General features: G+C 41.0%; 1 protein-coding gene across 1 annotated transcript in view; it reads left to right on the top strand.

Annotated features, from left to right (window-relative positions):
* The first annotated feature begins 235 nt into the window (after positions 1 to 235).
* The window catches only part of AGPAT4 (1-acylglycerol-3-phosphate O-acyltransferase 4), a 61,088-nt gene continuing 42,089 nt past the window's right edge, over positions 236 to 19,234 (top strand). Inside the window, exon 1 of the mRNA XM_010140159.1 lies at positions 236 to 414. Within this exon, the coding sequence (XP_010138461.1) occupies positions 237 to 414 (178 nt within the window). The 5' untranslated portion in view covers position 236. The remainder of the gene's footprint in view (positions 415 to 19,234) is intronic.

Raw genomic sequence — 19,234 nt, 5'->3', positions numbered from 1 at the left:
TGAGAAATATGGTAATCTTTTTGCATGCTTATTTTTGCAAATATATATGTCATATGGTGTTTTTCTACAATAGAATTAACTTTCATTTTAGTGTATTGAAGTGTAAAATGGGAAGTCTGTGTTAACACTCTGTTTATAGAAATAAATGCACTCTGTAACCGCTAATACTATTTGGTTTTGCAGGTTGTCCTCTGAATTTTGGGTCTGAAGGTACCCTCTTGCTTTCTCAGCAAATCATGGACATCGTTGGCTTTCTGAAGTCTCAATTCATTTGCCACCTTCTGATCTGCTACATATTTATAGTGTCAGGACTGATCATTAACTTCATTCAACTTTTTACACTTATACTGTGGCCAATCAACAAGCAACTGTTCAGGAGGATCAACTGCAGGCTCGCTTACTGCATTTCAAGTCGTAAGATTTCATTTTGTTTTTTAAAGTATTTTCATATTTTGTCTTGAGGGAATTGGTAGAAGAGTTCTGAAACAAAATTCCATGTAACCTATATAAAGGTCATTACTGCTTCCTACAGCACTTGCGTTTGTGTGAAGAGGTGTGTGCTTTGTTGAAATGGCCTGTTCTGTTGAAGCATTTTGCTCTTTTATATTCTGATACTTGCTTGACTCAGGGCATTTAAGAAAGACTGCCTCTCGTTTGGCTATCCATCATGTTCCATTAAGCCAAATGAGAAATACTGACCAAATCATAGCTGAACTTGCTGAGATGCATTATCTGGAAGCTTACAGTGTTAACAAGTCACTTCCAATAATGCTTTCAGTCTTTTTATCATGCATGATTTTGTTTATGATCTTGTTTTAAGTGTTTCATGTGTGAATACTGTTCAGGACTGGAAAATAACAGCAAAAAAAAAGGAAAATCTTTGATTCTATGTGCTTTTTTCTTAAGCCAGTTTAAAACTGTTGTTTACTTGAATAAGGATTTCAGACCTTAAGCTGCACCTGTGTGTATTCAGTGTATGTGTATAGTTATACTGAAAGAAGTGGGGGTTGCAATTATTTTTATTTTCTGGGGGAGATGGGAGCATAAGGTCAGAATACTACTGTATTACTTGTAGAAAGATTAGACCTTTGTAATTGCTGGGAGACAAGACAATTCACTAACACTTGACTAAACAGTTAAGTCCAGTGGAATGAATGAGCCTGTATCCATTGATTTCTTCTTTGATACTAGAAGGTTGGTAGAATCTCCATCCATCAACACAAACATGCAAATGAGTATTTATATACAAGTAAATATTCATGTATGTAAATGAATATGGCAAGATTTTTACCTTTTGCCTGGTAGCATAGCATATGTTTGAAGCCATGGAATGTAGAAGATACTGTACAGCTGTATACAGGAGTCTATATAGTTATATTACTGTTATTTTTCATGCAGTGCCTTCTGCTCCATTCTTACTTTTGGCTACTTAGTGCAGAGACATCAGCTGCTTTAGAGTCTCCAGACTGAATCTTTTAACTGCCCTCAATCTAGTCTCATCTATACTGGGTTTTAGTCACTGTGTTAAGCGTGAGTAATTCTGCATGCTTGTCCTTGGTTGGGCAGAAGGCTTTGTAGTCAGGGTTACTGATCTAGTCTTCAGTATTGATGCCACTATCGTGCTCAGAACAAACTACCTCTGGGTTAAAGACAGTTCTTTTAGCTTTATGACAGTGCAAGCTAGCATTCAGTATGACTGACCCATATCTGATTTGAAAAGGGGAAAATGATAGTTCATTGTAAAAAGTATTTGGAAGAACTGAAGAATGAAGGAGACCAATAAATGAAAGTGGATATGTGTTTGTGGTAGTGTGTGTGTAGGATAATGCCTTTTGGGAGGCATTGGTGTGCTGACTAAGGAGTAACTGAAGTTTGGTCTGTATGGGTCTGATGAAAGTCATGCAAACAGCCTACAGTTTGACACAGTGAAGCTTGGCCTTTGACAGTGAAAAGAGGCACATGCTTTGCAATGGTGGCATCATGTTGCTTTGAGTGGCTGACTTGGTAAATCAGCCAAGAGTGAAATAGAATGGACATTGCTTAACTTAAGAATGAAATGAAAGCAGCAGCTGCCTTTAGATCTTACAATTCAGTCAGATTCCATTTGATGTCAAAGGCAGAGATAAATGATTCCATAAAATCAAGGGAGAATGTTTCATCTCCCATCACTATGCTCTTCAGGAAACTTTTTTTTTTGTATGTCAAATAGTGGTAGAGTTTTCTTGTACCCCTTTTCTTCCTATCTCCTTTCTAAGAACAGTATATTGTCACTTCTCCACATGTAATGACTGCTGTCACACTGCATATGGGAAGCCAAGCTGCTATTGTGATTAATGGCTTGTCCTCACTTCAGTTTTCCAGCTTGAGTGTGCTTATCTGTTCATACAAATCAAGCCAGGCTAGCTGAAGTAGAAGTATTCATAGAATCATTTAAGTTGGAAAACACATAAGAACATCAAGTCCAACCATAAACGTAAGGCTAGCAAGTACACCACTAAATGGCACATCTGCACATCTTTTGAATACCTGTGGGGTATTCAACCACTTCCCTGGACAACCTGTTCCAATACTTCACTAGCCTTTCAGTGAAGAAGTTTTTCTCAATGTCCTGTCTAAACCTTCTTGGCACAACTAGAGGCCATTTTCTCTTGTCGCTTGTTACTTGGGAGAAGAGACTCATACCCACCTTGGTATGACCTTTCAGGAAGTTGTAGAGAATGGTAAAGTCTCCCCTCAGCTTCCTTTTCTCCAGGCTTAACAACCTGAGTTCCCTCAGCTGCTCCTCACAGGACATGTTCTCTATACCCTTTGCCAGCTTCATACTGTAAAATGTCTGTATGGAGTAACGGTGGCTTGGTAGTTGAGGGCATGTAGCTATGTGAGCTGCTAGTTCTCTACTGTGAGTATGGCAATAGCACTACAGCTTCTCACCGTAACTACTGACGACCCAGCAGTCTAAAGCTATAGACTTCAAACCTCTTTTCGTCAACATGCAAGTTAGAGAAGAGGTAGAAACCTGGTTTCCAGTTTGAATTTGCAGTGGAAAGGATTAACTAGAGCAACAACTTGCTTTTAATGAAACGGAGCTTGTGTAATGGCACACACCAAGTTACCTTGAATAATTGATGTTGACAAGCTTTTGTCTTCAAACCAATTGTGACTTGTGGTTTGGTAAGATAGGGTGAATTTAGCTTCTCTACTGACCTCCTGTGATGGTTTAGACCCAGCTGGCAACCAAGCACCATGCTCTCTCAGTCCAGTAGGAGAAAATCCAACAGAAGGTTTAAGGGTCATGACAAAGGACAGGGAGAGCTTACTCACCGATTATGTTCACAGACAAAAGACAGGCTTGACTCTCAGAAACAATTACTAATTTTGTTGTAATTTAAACTACAAAACCACTACCAAATCAGAGTAGGTCAGTGTGAGAAACAACAGGATCTTAAATACATCTTTTCCCCTACCCTTTCTGCCTTCCCAGGCCCAGCTTTGCTACCCCATGCCCCCACCTTTGTGCAGGGTCAAGATCAGTCCCAGTTTGTTTCATGCTGCTTCTGCTGCTCTCTCTCCTTCAAAGGAAACACTTCTCACAGTTCTACCTTGTGGCAGCTTGGCATTCCTCCCATGGGAGACAGCCTCTCCATGAACTCCTCCAGCTAGTGTGGGGGTCTTCCACTGGCAGCGGTTCACCCAGTGATGAACTGCCCCAGCATAGATCTCCCTCAGTCACGGCCTTTTTCAGGATCAAGTTCTCCCTTTGGGCAGCTTGGCATTCCCCCCAGGGGAGACAGCCTCTCCATGAACTCCTCCAGCTAGTGTGGGGGTCTTCCACTGGCAGCGGTTCACCCAGTGATGAACTGCCCCAGCATAGATCTCCCTCAGTCACGGCCTTTTTCAGGATCAACTCCCTGCTCCAGTGTGGGCTTCTTCACAGGCTGCAAACGGACCTTTTCTTCACTGGTGATCTGTGAGGGCTGCAAGGACTCAGCCTGCCATCACGCCATGGGCCGCAGGGAAATGGCTGCTCTGTTGTGTCTCCCTGACCTCCTGCTCACTAACTTGGGTGACCACATGGCTATGTCCGGCATGGTCATCCTCTCCCTCAGTCCTACACCCTCCAAACCAAAAGAGTGCTCCTGAAACAAAAAGCTGTTGCCAAACTGGTTTCCCTCCTTAAATAGGTTTATTCGCAGAGGCATTGATTGGCTCAGCCTTGGACAGAGGTGGGGCCGAACTGAAGCCGGGGGGCTTTTTGTGAAGCACCAGCAGCCCCATTCCCCAGTTTGGAAACCGTGCCAAGCAGTAATGCAACACAGTGCTTCATTATGTATTAGCATTGGGGAGAGCTTTCTAATGACAGTGTTGCAAACGAAAAATACTGGCTCTGATAAACTGCCAATTTTTCTGCCTTGGCTTATCATGAAATTTGAGTTGTGTAAATGTTCTTTAATTGCAGATTGGAAGCCTTTTCAGCCCGAGTCTCGTGCTCCCCAAAGGGTGGGTTAGCCGTTCACCAGATTGCAGTTTGGGTTGCTTTTATATCTCCCAAGATACTTATAATGTTTTACTATGAATAAATACTTTGTGTTTGATCCCATTATCCCATATGACAAATATTTACAAGGTAATGGTTAGTTTTTTCTTTCACGGGCACCCTCTTGTCGTGGGGAAAGAGCTTGCGTGCCCTTGTGAGGTTGAGAGCTGTGCTGATGGTGGTATATGCCTCTGGTAGGATCTCCCAAGCCAGACAGGTCTCAGCTGAAGGGTCAGACAAAGTGTGTCCACAGGCAGGATGGGCTCACTAGCCTTCGGGCAGCCATCCTAGGAGAAGGACAACTCTAACCCCAAACCTGGGCAGATGGAGCTCGTTTAGCCTTGTAAGGCATCCATCCAAGAGAAGGATACTCTAACCAAACCTACGACCCGAGGGCTTCGCTGTCACCGTCCAAGCTCACTAGGCCTGGCAGATGAACCTCAGGTGTAAAGGGTGGAGCCAGTTCTGCGCACGCTGCCCCTCACCTAAAAAATCCACCGCGCAGGCCCGAAGGGTGCACTCATCACTTGCAGTGAGCGTGGGAAAAGCCCTTCCCAGATCTTTGTTTGCGAAGCCAAGCTGTGATGATGAATGGTTAGTTTTAGTCCTCCTTCCTCTGTATGTTGGTCTTTAAATGAGCTAAAATACTAGAAAGGATTATGTATCCTCTGTGTTTTAAGTTTAAAGAAACAAAACAAAACACAAACCCAAACAAAACTCCAAAACTTCTGGGCTTCTAACTTCCAGAAAATATTTTCTGCCGCCAAGTATATATTCACTGACTGGTTAATCCCCCTTGTGTAAAAGGACAATCCTGATGAACTCTCCCTAATACTGAACTCCACAGAGTACACCTCTCAGGAGGAAATTGAACACTGCAAACCTCAACAACATGATAACAATAAAACTTAAAAATAAGTGTGCTTGGAAGATAGTGTTAGAACAAAGGTTGCAAGCAATCAATCTTAATTTTTATTTTTAAATAATTTAGGGACATCTTGTCCTCAGTCTCTCTTTCCAAAAGACTGAGAGCCAAGATCTGTGCCAAGGAAGGAAGCACTTGATGTGCAGTACATCGCAGTTCTCATGGATGCTGTTTGTCCCTGAATTGGAAGAGGTGGGAGTACATCTCCTTCCTCCCCCTTATCTGAGGACAGCAAACCACTGCAAAGGGTACGCATAGCTTTTCTACGCTAGCTTGTAAAGTTGGCCAGACCCAGAGGGAACAGGTTGCCTTGGGTATTAGTGCCGTGTGCGTGCATGGCAGCATAGCTTGTTGGGGTAGTGGGAAAGCGGTTTGTGCTTGGTGGGCTGGTGCAGTGCTACGCCAAGGTGAGCAGAGCGTGCTGGGCTCCTGCGGCTGTTTGGGGCATTAACTCTGCCATGTGCCGAGACTATGAGAATGGGATATTACACATACAGGACAAATGAATTCTTTAGTGGTGCTGGGTGTATTTACTCAGGAAGGAATTTGCCTGTGAGTGGAGTAGTGGTTGTTAACGCTGCTGTGGCATTGAGGGAAAATTAGCTGCTTCTGCTGAGATCCACCTTGTGCTCCCAGAGCAAGTGGCAAACTGGCCTCCTGCTGACTCTCTGTAAGAGGTGGACTTTGCATAAACAAAAGGTATGCCAACAATAGCACAGTTGTGTGGACAGGTGTGTAAGGATTTTAAAAGCTATTGACTTGGCTTCTAACCTGCCTTCATAAATAAATTATACTAGTACTAATACCTATTCTTGTGCTATGAAACTGGGTAAAGTTACACTATGTAGGCTGCAGTTGGTAAATCCCTCTGAGGGGAAGGCCCTTCTTTGCATGGAAAGAGGCACCCTGATGGCTGCTCATTGACTGCAGCAAAACCGAGATGGAAACAAATTGTTCTTATGACTGAGCTTTCTAGTTGCAAAACCAGAGAAAATTGAGAACTCCTTCAAGTTCATCGTCTTGGCTGGCTAATACGAGATAGTAAAGCTAATTCCTTCCGCATACAACTATAGACTTTGTAGTGTAAGAACTAGGCATCTCAATAAGGCTGTGTGGTATTATGGAGGCCATGTTAATCCTCGCAGTTACTTTGTTTCCCTGCATGAAACCCACTGCACACCTCGAGAGAGGCCCTTGGCCATTTCTCTCGTTTGTACCAGGGTGATGCTGAGGCAGAGAAGAGATTTCTCTCCTCTGGTGCAGCTGAGTCAGTGTGAAAGGGTAGGAAGCAAAAGGGTCCTGAAGAGGCAGGGCTTTCTTCTTCTTCTGCTTTCCTCTAACACTGCAGAGGAAGCAGTTTGCTGTTTTTCAAAGTATGCCACAGTGTCCTTCAATGTAAGTATACCCAAGTTATGCTTGTCAATGTTGATGTAACAAAGAGCTTTTCTAGGGCACTTAGGACTGTTTTCTTACCCTGTTTGCAATGTTTTGAGTGATGTGTGCAAAATTACTTTTTCTCAAGTGCTACTTCTCCATATAAGCCTTTGTTATCTTGATTCCACACACCATATCCATTTGAAATCACTGATAAAGTCTATGAAAAGTTTACAACAAATACTGAGAGAAAATTGGAGGCCAGATTTAATAGTCGGGCAAAGAGAATGTTAATTTGAACCTTTGGAGAGCTAGACCATCACCTTAGTCGCCTTCTTTTCTCTCAAACCAAGCCACGGGTATGACTGTCGAAATAGAATGTAACTAAGGAACATTGCCCATGTTAATTCTAATCTCGATAAACTGCTACTGAGGACAGGATAGTTAGGATAGCAGGATGGAGATCTGAGTAGGCAGGTGCCCAAGTACCGAGCACTGGGCAGTGAGGTGTTTGTGCAGCCTGCATTGAGCTCCATGCTGCTGCAGCAATTTTATTCTCGGCACTCAGGCTACCTTGAGTATCTCTAGACAAATGGTTACCATACCTCTTTTATGTAATGTAATCTTAGATTTCCTCCCATGTTCCCTGCAAATCTGAAGTAGGGGTTTACACGTCAGACTGGCATGGTATCCTGCTTGTAAATTCCAATCATCGATGTTGATCATTGAGCTGTGTGCAACAAGGCAGATGATTAGCTTTCTCTGAAGTCTGCTTTTGGTAGAATGATGAATATCATGGCATCTTCAGATTCTTTCGCTCTCAAAAATTAAATTCATAGGGGCATATTGTGTGTGGCAGATTTTGTTAAATATAAAACATGCTTGAAGCAGAGAACAGAGTATGTACATGTCATCATACGGTAATGTTTGATTTTCTAACTTGCTTTGTCTTCCCTTCCTTATAAGAAATGTAGTAACCTACATAATAAAAAAAGATCTGGTGAAAACTGAGCAAACTGGTAGGTGTGATCTTGCCTTTTGTTGCTAGCAAGGACAACAGAATCTGAGAAAGTAGTATTTGATTTACTGAAGCCATCAAAGAAAGGGCAGCAGGAGGTATTCTTCTGATTAAAAATAGTGTGTCACAAACTATGAACTCTGTAGCAGTACATGGTTAGCATCTACAGCTAGATTGCCTTTTAGTGTTTTCAGAGTAGATCAGATCTTGACAGCAAGCTTTAGTGCATCAGCCGAGGCCGTATGCTGATTGCAGACATGCCGTGTGAGCGTAGTGCTGTTCAGGAGAGTGTGACTGAATGACACCTGTGCATGACATTTAGCAGAGTTCCTATTTCAGTCTGAAAGAGGTATTGTCTGTTGTGACCAGCTCTTAGTTTAGGAAGGGGGACTGCTTTCTCGGAGGTTGTCTTCGTTCTTGCCCTGCCCCCGCCCCTTTTTTTCTTTTTTTTTTTTTCTTTTTATTTCTTCAGATTCCTGATCTGAAGAAGGGTGATGGTGGTAGCCTGCAGACTGGAGAAAGGGATGGTAGGGAAGCAATAGAGGGTGGACCTCATTCTGTTTGGTGTCTGGCATCCCACATCACAAAGTTTCTAGCACCTCTTATTAACCATTATTGGTTAATTATTATTGGTCAGCAAACTTCATAGATTCCTGAACTGGGGTAAATCTGGAGTATTTGTATGATAGTACTTCCATCTGGTGTGATATAACTCAGGAACACAGTCATGTTAACATCTCCAGAACATGAAGATGTTAATGTTTGTACAAGTTTGGTGCTACAGTTGTTTATTCATTAAAGGTGAATGTCACAATCAGAGGATCAAATCCTTCTTATCACATATTTGTAGAAACCTCATTTTAGTTATCAACCTGGTTTAATTAAAATACTATGTAACCTTCCTGCAAAGATGAGGAGAGTAGTTCAGTGATCACCAGCACAATCAGATACAGGCAAATACAAACTAGCAGTAATCCTGCCCTGTCTGGGGAAGAACACTGCCTCCATTGCAGAATTACTGGGGGAATTTTGAATTCTGCTGTATTTGGTCAGGGAATAAATCTACTGGCCTAACTAAGTGAGGTGCAGTGTGCTTTGTCTCATTTGCTATTGGTTGGCTATATCTTCTACCCCTCTGCTTCCTTTCGAGCAGTGTGCACTGCTGAAAGTGTCTATGTAGGAGATTCTCCCTCTCCCAAAAGCATGTCAGTCACATAGCAGGAAGTTGTTGTGGAGTAGGTTTTCGGACTTGTCCTGCAGTGAGGATTTCAGCAGCTGGTCCGGTGAAAGTATGTGGTGTCTGACTGACTTTTTACAGGAGGATTTCCAAGCTGGATACAGTATGAGATTTCTTCATGTGGAAAGCAAGTAGTGGTTGATAAATAGACCATTATGAAAGTGCAAGTGAGCAGGGCAGGATACATTGAAGGCAATGTCCCAGGAGCATCCCAAGCTGTGTGAGCTACGTTATTTCGCTTATTGAGGTAATGGGAAAGACAGGACCTGAAATGGGCTGCTATTTGGTGTATATGGCGTGTAAGTCCTTGAAAAGTCCTTTTTTCTATGTTGGAAAGATGGGAATTGGACTGCTGTTAAGAGCAGTGGTATCCTAGGTTCTTCCTGTGTTATGTAGGATATTGGAGCGCCCCAGTAATCTTCAGGACTGTTTTTCAAAGGCGGTTCCTGTGAACAGTGTGAGAAGGTTGAAAACACTGTTAAGTACTTTGTCCCAGTTGGGGTGGGAGTGATAATGCTGTCTCTGACCATCTCACAAAGAGTCAGGATGCTAGAATCTCTCCTTTATTTCCAGCTTGTGTCATAGATTTGTTGCTGTAGAAAAGTCCTGTAATCATGATTGCATTTTTAAACAAGGAAGACCAAAAAAGGGATAGGAAGGTTGTCTGCATTCATATATGAGCAGCGGCTGTTGAAGGTGGATACTTTTGAAGGATGTCTTTCTTGAGATACAAAAAATAAAGGTTAGTAGAAACCCATGGGACCAACTTGTCTGTCTAGAAGGGCACTTCTACTGAATTCTGATATTACAATTGGAAGTTCAGTCCTGCTGCTCCCTTCGGTGCCTCATTAAGTCTTCAAAAAGGGGTCATGTGCTGGTCTTTGGTGGCAGTCCCGGTGGACAGAGGAGCAGGATGAAATGCCTGCTTGATTGTTATCAGCACTGACTGGTGTCCTGTGCCTTGAGGGACTGCTGGTTTGTTGAAACATTGGAGCTTTGCTAAATTCCCTGGGGAAGAAGGATAAGAGGAGTCTTCAAATGTGAGACAAATATCTCTGACACGTGGCTGTTAAATAATTAATTTCCCCAACGGGTTTGAAAAGAGCATTTCAAAACACTGACTACTGCAGATCTGTGTGGTAAACCCATTGTACTTTCGAGGCTGGCTTTGTTCCGCACACTGTGCAACTTGGAGAGAAGAAACTGTTTTATAGGCAGATTGTATAGGAGTAAAAGACAAAAAAAAACCTGATGTGAAATGAAATGTTTGAAGTTTGAAGCTGTTTTTTTCTGAAGGGAGGGTTGCTTTTCACTCTCAGCATGGAGATAGTTTAAAAGGAATAGTGGCTAAAAAAATGGACAAAATTTATTTCCGTCTTCCTCCATCCCTGTAGTTCAGGACTGCACTAGAGAAGGCAGCCTCAACTGAAACCTGACTTCAAGAATACTGATTTAAAATTTCTTCATCTGAAGAAAAATTGTGTTTTAAGTTTTGTGGCCATTACGTTGGAAAGAGAGAATCTGTGACGTTAAATTTCGATGATCAGTGTGCATTTTGAGAGGGAAGGCAATACGGGAATGGGAGCCGTGGGAGAAGCTGGGAAGTGAGGTGGTGTACACATGCAGTAACTGGAAGGGTCCTGTGCAAAACTTGTGCACAGAGCAGAGGTGCTGGCTCAAATAATAGAGTCATGGCTTAATATACAGGTTTTAATGACAAGTTCTCAGTTCCATATAGGAACTGAGAATATGGCCCCTGTATAGATCTGGAGTACTGTAACTTTCAGGATACATTGAAGACTTGTGCATTTAAGACCTTGCATTAAGTGTGGTTCTGATCTTGGTTCCCAAAGCAATTACAGTTTGGCTGTGTTACAGAAATGCAAACTTGGCTGTATTAAACTGTCCGTAGTTTATCTCCTTCGATATCTTTTATCTGAGAAAACACTGAAGACACTCTATCAAAAGGGGTGAAACACTTCTTACCAGTAAAGTGTTTGTTGCTTTCATTCTGTAAGAAAATGAAATGGAACGCATTCATGTTGCTGTGGCACAGCCAGCACCTCAACTATTGTTGTGTAATTATGGCCTTTGAAATTACAGACATAATGTTTCAATAAAGCAACATATTTTTCACTTATTAAACTTGCCAGTTCATGCATGTGTACATGCAGGTTTTAATTACATGACTAAGCAAGCATTGAGGTTACATTGCCAAGATCAAACCACAGATAAAGCTTTAGCTTTGTAATGGGTGCGATGAGTCTAATCCTTATTTCGTGTAACTCACGATAGCGTTACAGTGACTCACTGAGTTTTGTACCAGTTGAGGATCTAGCCAGTTTAGGTAAATGTCTGTATATTTGGGGATGGAGGGAGGGAGGGCAGGGGGGGAGAAGCGTGAGGAAAAAATAACATTTCTGTTTGAAGTTGCATTCGATTCTTACAGTTACAGAACCAGCTGGGGGGGTATGATGGGCTTTGATTTTGTTTGGTTAATTTGGTTTTTAACTGCATAATACATCATCTTCTCTCCTAATCTGAGATTTTAATCTTGAAGTTGTGTTGAGAAATTACTAAGTGTTGAGAGAAGGTGGTTGTTATCACTTGACACACTTTTGAAGTGTTCCTTTTAGCATATTATTCTTTGCCAGTCACAGGCTACCTCTGTGCAGAACGTGCTTTTGAGCAATTATCAGTGAGCTCTGCTTTCAGCAGCCTGTGTGTGCCCTGTGCTCTATAAAGGAACCCTGCCTTGCATACTTGCCTGGGGACTGTTTCTGTGCATTGCAGGCTCTGCCCTTCCTCTCTAAAAGGTAAGCAGTGGCAATAGGCTCTGTGGCCAGACTAGAGCTGCTTCTGTGCCCCTCGCCTAGGGATGTTAGACAAAACCCTGCTTCTTGTCCACATTACTTGTTGCTGAGTTGTGTGGCCTTTTTTTTAATAAATGGCCAGCTTTGGTTTGAAAATTGGAGTGTATTTTAAAACAGTTTTGAATCTTGTTTCAGTTTTATTTTTCTGTTGCTGTTGAGCTATTTTTTCTTAGCTAAGAGCAGGGAGAGACTTCTTCCTCAGGTTTTGGGCTAGCCCCTTGATCTGGATCCTCTGTAGAAGAAGCTATACTTCCTCCTGTGCATCCTTCTTTGCAAGAGGATGTACTTCTTGCACAAAGTTCATATCAAAGTCTTTCTTCCTGAATTTAAGATCTGCTTGCTTGGTCTACTGCTGTGTTGTGTCAAGGAGTGATCTTATGTTCTGCAGCATCTGGATATGGAAGACTCTGGGTTGAGTTCTTTCTTGTGGAAGCCTCCATCCAAGCCTCATTCCACAAAGTGAGGCTATTGGAGGACCTTTGCATGGCAGGGAACGTTGTCCTCAGCTCCTGTGCTGTGTTTTCACAAGCATCTCAGTCTTACCCTTGGCAGTCAGAAAAAAAATTTGAAGGAATGATGCTCACAGCAACCTAGGTCATGAAGAATTTCTGTCCTTGAGTTGAACTTGATGACATTGCTTCTTCCACTGGTATCAGTCTATATGGCAGGTGGAGAATGATCTGAACTGGTAAAAATTACAGTTTTCAAATAACAGGGTCATAATGAGAGAGAACTGGAATACCTCTAGGCTATTTGTGTCCCTTCTTCATGGGTCTGTTGTGGTGCAAGATGTTGCAAAGGCATTGAAGCAGCAGTGTTGATAACATAGGAAGTTACCATCTAAGCTTTGAAACAAGGTCAGTAAATGCAAATGCTAAATAGTGCTTATTTGCACTGGCTTTTTGCTTTCCAGCTTTTTAGGCAAGACTTTTAGAGGAGATCCAGATGGCCTGCACAGAACCTCAAAGACTTCATGCACAGTGCCAGCTGGCAACCTAACAACTCTGCAGTCTGTCCTCGGTGGATCAGAGCAGCCAGAACTATTACTGTGCTTCACTTAATTTCAAGTGGCTGAAGTCCTGTGAGAAGTTCATATGACCATCAAGAAGGATTGATCTTACAAAGCTGTAAGAGTTCCTGAGGCAAAGAGGAAATGTCAATCTGCATGATTTAAAGCAGTGTATTTCAATCAGTTGCAAATCAATAGTGGGTATAGCCTAGAGGATGGGAAGAGGTTAACTTTGTCTCCATCACCTTGCAAGCCGTAAACACTGCATCCAAGTCAGTGAGTCTATTGCATATCTTAAATTTCAAGAAAATTTGGGCAGCAAGGGTGGTAAAGATAATTCAGTAAGGAATTCTCTAGCTAAGTTCAAGGAAATCACTGACTCTTGCAATAGGCTGCCTTTTTTGTTCTGGGATTTCTGTACAGTTTTGATCAGTTTACCATGGGAGAAAATTCTGGTACCTCATACGCTTTGTGTAATATGTCCTTTGCCTAAATCTTAAAGTTTTTCTTGTTTTTCTGTGATTCTGTTGTGCTAGAAACACTTGTGATAAAGTTGAAAGAAATACCAGTAGTGCGTATGTGTCAAATCTTACTGACAACTCATCGCACATGCACTCTTTGTTTCCATTATGGGTAAAGAAAGACACCTTTTGCTACTGCTGTGACAAGTCAAATTGTGCCTTTTAAAAGAAGCAAGAGCTGTTTCTCCTGTACCTACTTAAAATGCTACGCCTGGCTGCTACTCTTCATAATTTGCAAAGCACTGAGTAGGAAAATGTCTTGGGTTACTGGAGAAGCACAGCCTGCCTTTTCTAACTGGCAGAGGCTGTCTTTTTGGAAACTGAATAGAAGAAAGTAAAATTAGAGCCTGTTGATGATGCAGGGTTGTCATGTACCACATAAGCTAAACCTGTGTTCCCTCAGGAAATTATTCAACACAAATAATTCTAAGGGTACAACACTGTTGCAGAAGGCACGTGAAAGCAGTGAGTGAGTTACCTCTGTGCGCAGTGTTTCTGCAGTGTTGTAGTGAGCCACTGGGACTACAGAGCAGAAGCCAGTAATGCTGCTTTTTTTTTTTTGTGGGCACCCTTTTAGTTTGAGCAGTTAAGGTTAGGCGAGTTTGCATCCTTGCCTGCTGGAAAACATGAGCGGCAGGCTGCCTGAGCAGGTCTTGATGTTCCTGCTGTAGATTCATTTTATAACTTTCTTGCTACACTTAAGCTTTGAGAAAATATTAATGCAAGCTCAATCAAACTAAATGTGGTTTTAGAGGCACTGATGTCCTTAACTGTGGTGTGATATTGTTGTATACTTTAGGTGAATGTCTTAACAGAGCATACTGTTTCTACTATGTATCACGTTCTTCAGTAAGAAAAAGTGTGGATTTTTGTATATCTATATATTTGGATAACTTCAGCTTAACACACTACACCCAGTACAAAACCCACAGCTTTATGTGTACTTGATAAGTATATTTGATCTCTAGTACTTTATTTTTAATTCACAAAAGCAATTTGTTTGATTTGTAGTTTCTGACCTTATCGTCCCTTTAAAGAACAGTTTGTGAAAGTCACTGTTAGGGATTAAGAAGCTAAAATAAGCACCAGGATATAGTTCTTGACTCTCAAGACCTCATGTGATGGGATGCTGTAAGATTATAGGCAAAGACAGGGAATTCATGGAATGCAAGTGAAAAATGAGTAATGGTTTTGTTCTGAACAATGTTCTCAAAGTGATAGAGGTTCCGTGGCTATTCACCATTAACTGTGATGATATAATACTCAGTCAGCTTTTTATTTCCAGTCCTGAAGTGCAGATAGAATATGTTGTGTAAAAGAAGACCAAGTAAAAGTTATCTGCCTTGACTTAAGTCTGAAAATAAATTGTTTGTAGCATTTTATTTCTGGTAATGTGTGGGTTTTTTCTTATGAGTGCTCTAGTTATCTGAAATCAAAAGCTCAACACAAGTATTATTGGAAAGGTACAGAAACATTAGATGCCATTACCCCTAGTTCTCTTGTTCTGCTGCTCTGCAGAGATGGTAATTCTTTCTTTTTATGTGTTTACACCTCTATGAAATGTAACTCTTAGAGGCTTTATTTAAAAGCACTGCAGATTTTCTAGGAATTTAAATTACCGAATTTAAGGTAAGTTTCCTAATAAAATTCACCTTTCTGCCAATTCATGCTAGAGATTGTTTTGCATGGCAACTGGTAATCTCTTTTATCATCAGTCATTTTTCTCGTGAGATAACTTCGCATCCTTTCTCATCAGTAACTGAAAATGCAGGTTAAACATGTTGAAGGCGTGGATTTAGAGCAACAAAAATAGTGGGATTTTCTCTCTTGATGTGCCATTTTGTTCTGAAATGCATTCTTTCCAAAGTTCAAATTTTTGTTTGATTTGAACCTAAGAGAAGGATAAACTTGCTGTATGTAGAAATTAAGACTGTTGTATGAATACATACTAGAAGGAAATTATGTGAAAATAGGTTTCCTTACTAAATAAGTGGGTTAAACATGAAAGATTCACTTAAGACTCAAATCACTTACCTAATCTTTAGATGATCTAATTAGTACATATTAGCAACGCATATGGTAAAAAGCCCAGTCACTTGAGTGTGTGGGATGATGCTCTGAGTCAAAGTATGAGTCTTAAGTATGGACAAGGTTGATCATCCTGTAATTAAGGAAATGCTATTGATCTGTTATGTCAAAGGCAGCAGTTACGGTATAATAAATACAAGTTAAGACTGACATCTATTAACTTTGTTCATATTTGCTTTTGTGGATACTAGAATTTTCAGATTCTGCCTCCCCAGAAGGTGATTTTCAGCTGAGAACTCCTTTGGGAAAAGTTTCTGGCTGGTGCTACCCTGCTTAAACAGAAGTCTTTGCGTATTGCTGCAAGCAAGGTACTGGCTTCCTCCTTGTCGAGTGAATGCTCATTGCAGCCCATGGTAACGTAGCTCTGCAGTGTGTTTCTCAAGTAGTGACAGAAGACAGGAGACATTGGTCTATAAGACAGTCTCTTTGGAAAACCTCACTTTTTTCCTAATGAAAGGATATAGGACTGAAAAAGAGTTCCTGTATCATTAAAATAAATTCATATTATTTCTAGCAGCAGTATAACGTACTCTTTTTAAGATTAATCTTGTTCAATTTATAAAGCTGATAGGTATTTTTAATCTGCCAAAGCAATTGGAAGAAGTTTCAGAATATCAGATACTTGTATTTTCAGTCACTTTAGACATGGTCATTCTTGTGCTAGTGGTATTTAGCTTAAATTGTTCTTTTTCTGCACTGTTAACCTCCCACATCCTTAAGCCATATTAAAAGCCTTAAACCTCTTTTAGCATTTGATAGCTTGAGTGAGCCAAGCTTTCCTATTTTCTGGTCATCCTGATAGCCCTGGTCTGCATCTGTTTTGTTTCAACTTTTCCTTCCTGAGTGTGGATGTCTGATGCTGACGTGCTGGCCCAGTATCTCAGTGGTGCAATGCACTATTCCCTTTCTCTCCAGGCATAAACATCCTAATGCCACCTTTTTCTTCTTAGAGCTACATAATAGTAACAGAGCAGAAGCTTTCAGTGGCAAGCTAATGTTCCCAGGTACCTCCTCTGTCATTTCCAAATTATGAGGCTGTATGTTATTAGTTCTGCAGAGTATCGCACAATCATCTGTTTTATCACAATTGATTCTATTTCTGTTAGCTTACCCCTCAAGGTCATCTGATTCTTAAAGTGTGTCTTGGCTTTGTATCATTCACCATCCAAATTCATAAATTTGTGTTGGATGTTTTAGTCCTCGGAAACACTTGAAGGAGATCTTTCTTTATCCAGATTGACCAAAAGACAACAAAAACAGATGGTTGCACTTTTTAGTTTAATTCTCCTTTAGAGCTTTTTACTAATCTTCAGTTTCTCTTTGGTTTAATAGCAAATTCTTTTATTGTACCATATGAATAGCTTAGTATAGCCTGAGAGTGTTAGATTTGAAGTCTCTCTTTTGTCTATAAAATCAGAGTTATCAGATAATGGCATATAGACCTACCTCTGAAAAATTACAGAGAATTGTTTTCCTAAATTCCAACTCTTGCAGACATCTCTTCTTTTTGTTTTTCTTTTGTCTTCATTCCTGTGTAGTACTGAGGCCTGATTACTGTGCATGTCATTACCCTGATCATTTATTTACTCACCAGTCTTAGTATTATGTTTCTACTCTTCTCTACTTTTAAAAACATAGTGCCATGCTCAATTGGAAACTATTTATTTTTTATGAGACTTCTTTTCACCTCTGATTCAGTATTCTGGGAGGTCATCTGGGTCTCCCCAGTTGAAATTCATTAGATTATGAGTTTTGCATTACCTTTATTTTCATACTGCTTCCTTATCAACAGTTTTCTCTGTTGCTTTCTCATTGTTGATACTAGGGCAAAAGTGTTTGATTTGTGGTTGGTACACTGTTGCTTATCTAAAGAGATTTCTCTTATCCTGGCTAGGAATGACTGTCTTAGTCATTAGCTATACTCATTGGTCTTCACAATTCAAAGACAGAATTTAATCATGAAGAGTGAATTCTTTATAGTTGTGCTGGGTCTAGGGGGTACAGAATTTTTTTTTTTTTTTCGCTCTTTGTAGCCTGTATGGTGCTGTGTTTTGGATTTGTAACTAAAAGAGTGTTGATAACATACCCATGTTTTGGTTGTTGTTGAAAAGTGCTTGCACAGAATCAAGGCTTCCTCTTTTTCCCACTCTGTCTGTCTCCCCAGTAAAAACGTGGAGGGTGTGCAGGAATCTGGGAGGAGATGCAATCAGCACAGCTGATCCAAACTGACCATGGGCATATTCCATGCTGTGGAACATCATGCTCAGCAATAAAAACTTAAGAAGAGGATGTTTTTTTCAAGGCAGGCTGGGCATTGGTCTGCTTGTGGAACTGATTGCTTTTGCATCACTCATTTTGGGTTCCTCCCTGCCCGTCCTCCTTCACCTTGCCTTTGCTTATTAAACTGTCTTAATATCAACCATGAGTTTTCTTGCTTTGCTCTTTGTATTCTCTCCCTTGTCCCACTAGGGATGGGGGGAGTGAGCGAGTGGCTGTGTGGCATTTAGCCACTGCTCGGGGTTAACGCACAACAGTCCTTTGCCAGGACCTAGTTTGGGGCAACACAGCTGAGCAAATGTTTGAGAAAAGGAAGAAAATAACCCAGACTTTTCTGAAAGCTGACTGTGACATAAAACAAAGCAGGGTCAAAGGACCTTCATGAGAGATCCTGTTTTGGGGAATAATGTATCAGGATAAGCATCATAAAATCGCAGTCCTCTTGGGGTATAGAGGTCCTGAGGCCTGCAGAACCCTGAATGAAAAAAATACTAGCAACATATGAGGTAAGTTGAGCTGCTTCAGAAATAGTTGATACAGAGTGTACAGCTCCTTTTATCTCCTTGGCATAGTTGCTGACCAGGGTTAAACCATAGCATATGTTTTTCTCAAATAATATGAAATAAAGATTCCTTCCATAATCAAAAGAAGCATGGGGTTCATCAACAAACTTCTGGGCCTATCCCAGTGGAACAGATTATCCATCTATTCCCCTCCTCTTCCATTCACTTAAATCCAAACCGACCTGACTTAGTCATGCTATCTTTTCACAAAAAGAAATGTTATGGCCTTGGTTATTGAGCACCAAGAAGCAAAAATCCACTTCGTTTAACCTTAGGTTGCAGTCCTGACTTGCACTTCCACTCAGTCTCTCCTAGCTGTTTCTGTACTGGCAGGTAGGTTCTTTTTTGGTCTGTACTATGCAAAAGTTTACAAATGTATCAAGTGTTTCTTTCTGATCTCTGAAATCCTGGTCAAAAGTGGTAGAATTCTTTAACTGATTGTGCTCATCTCATGGCTCCTGTGTTTAACAGTGTTTGTACTGAGTGTTTTGCTTGTGTTTGCATCTTCAGTTATTTGCTTTTCTTTCCTCTGTTCATACATGCTGTAAGTCCTGTGAATAGCTGATGTTTTTTCTGAAAGCTTACTAAGTTATGCCAGATCCTTTCTCAACTTTTATCCAGAGCAAGTTGCTCCCAGCCCCTCTGGTACCAGGAAAGAGCTTGAAAAGAAGCTGTAGAGATTCAGATACCTGGTGGCAAGTACTTGTCCATGCATTTCACGTTTTGTAAAAGTTTCGGATCAGATTTGTATCTGCTGCACAATTACTGGATTTGAGTTTTTGAGTCTTATCAATTTAAGGTGTCACTTGCTTATG

This window comes from Buceros rhinoceros, unplaced genomic scaffold, assembly GCF_000710305.1.
Source record: "Buceros rhinoceros silvestris isolate BGI_N320 unplaced genomic scaffold, ASM71030v1 scaffold6077, whole genome shotgun sequence".
In the NCBI taxonomy this organism is placed as follows: Eukaryota; Metazoa; Chordata; class Aves; order Bucerotiformes; family Bucerotidae; genus Buceros; species Buceros rhinoceros.
This window is presented reverse-complemented; position numbering and strand designations above follow the sequence as displayed.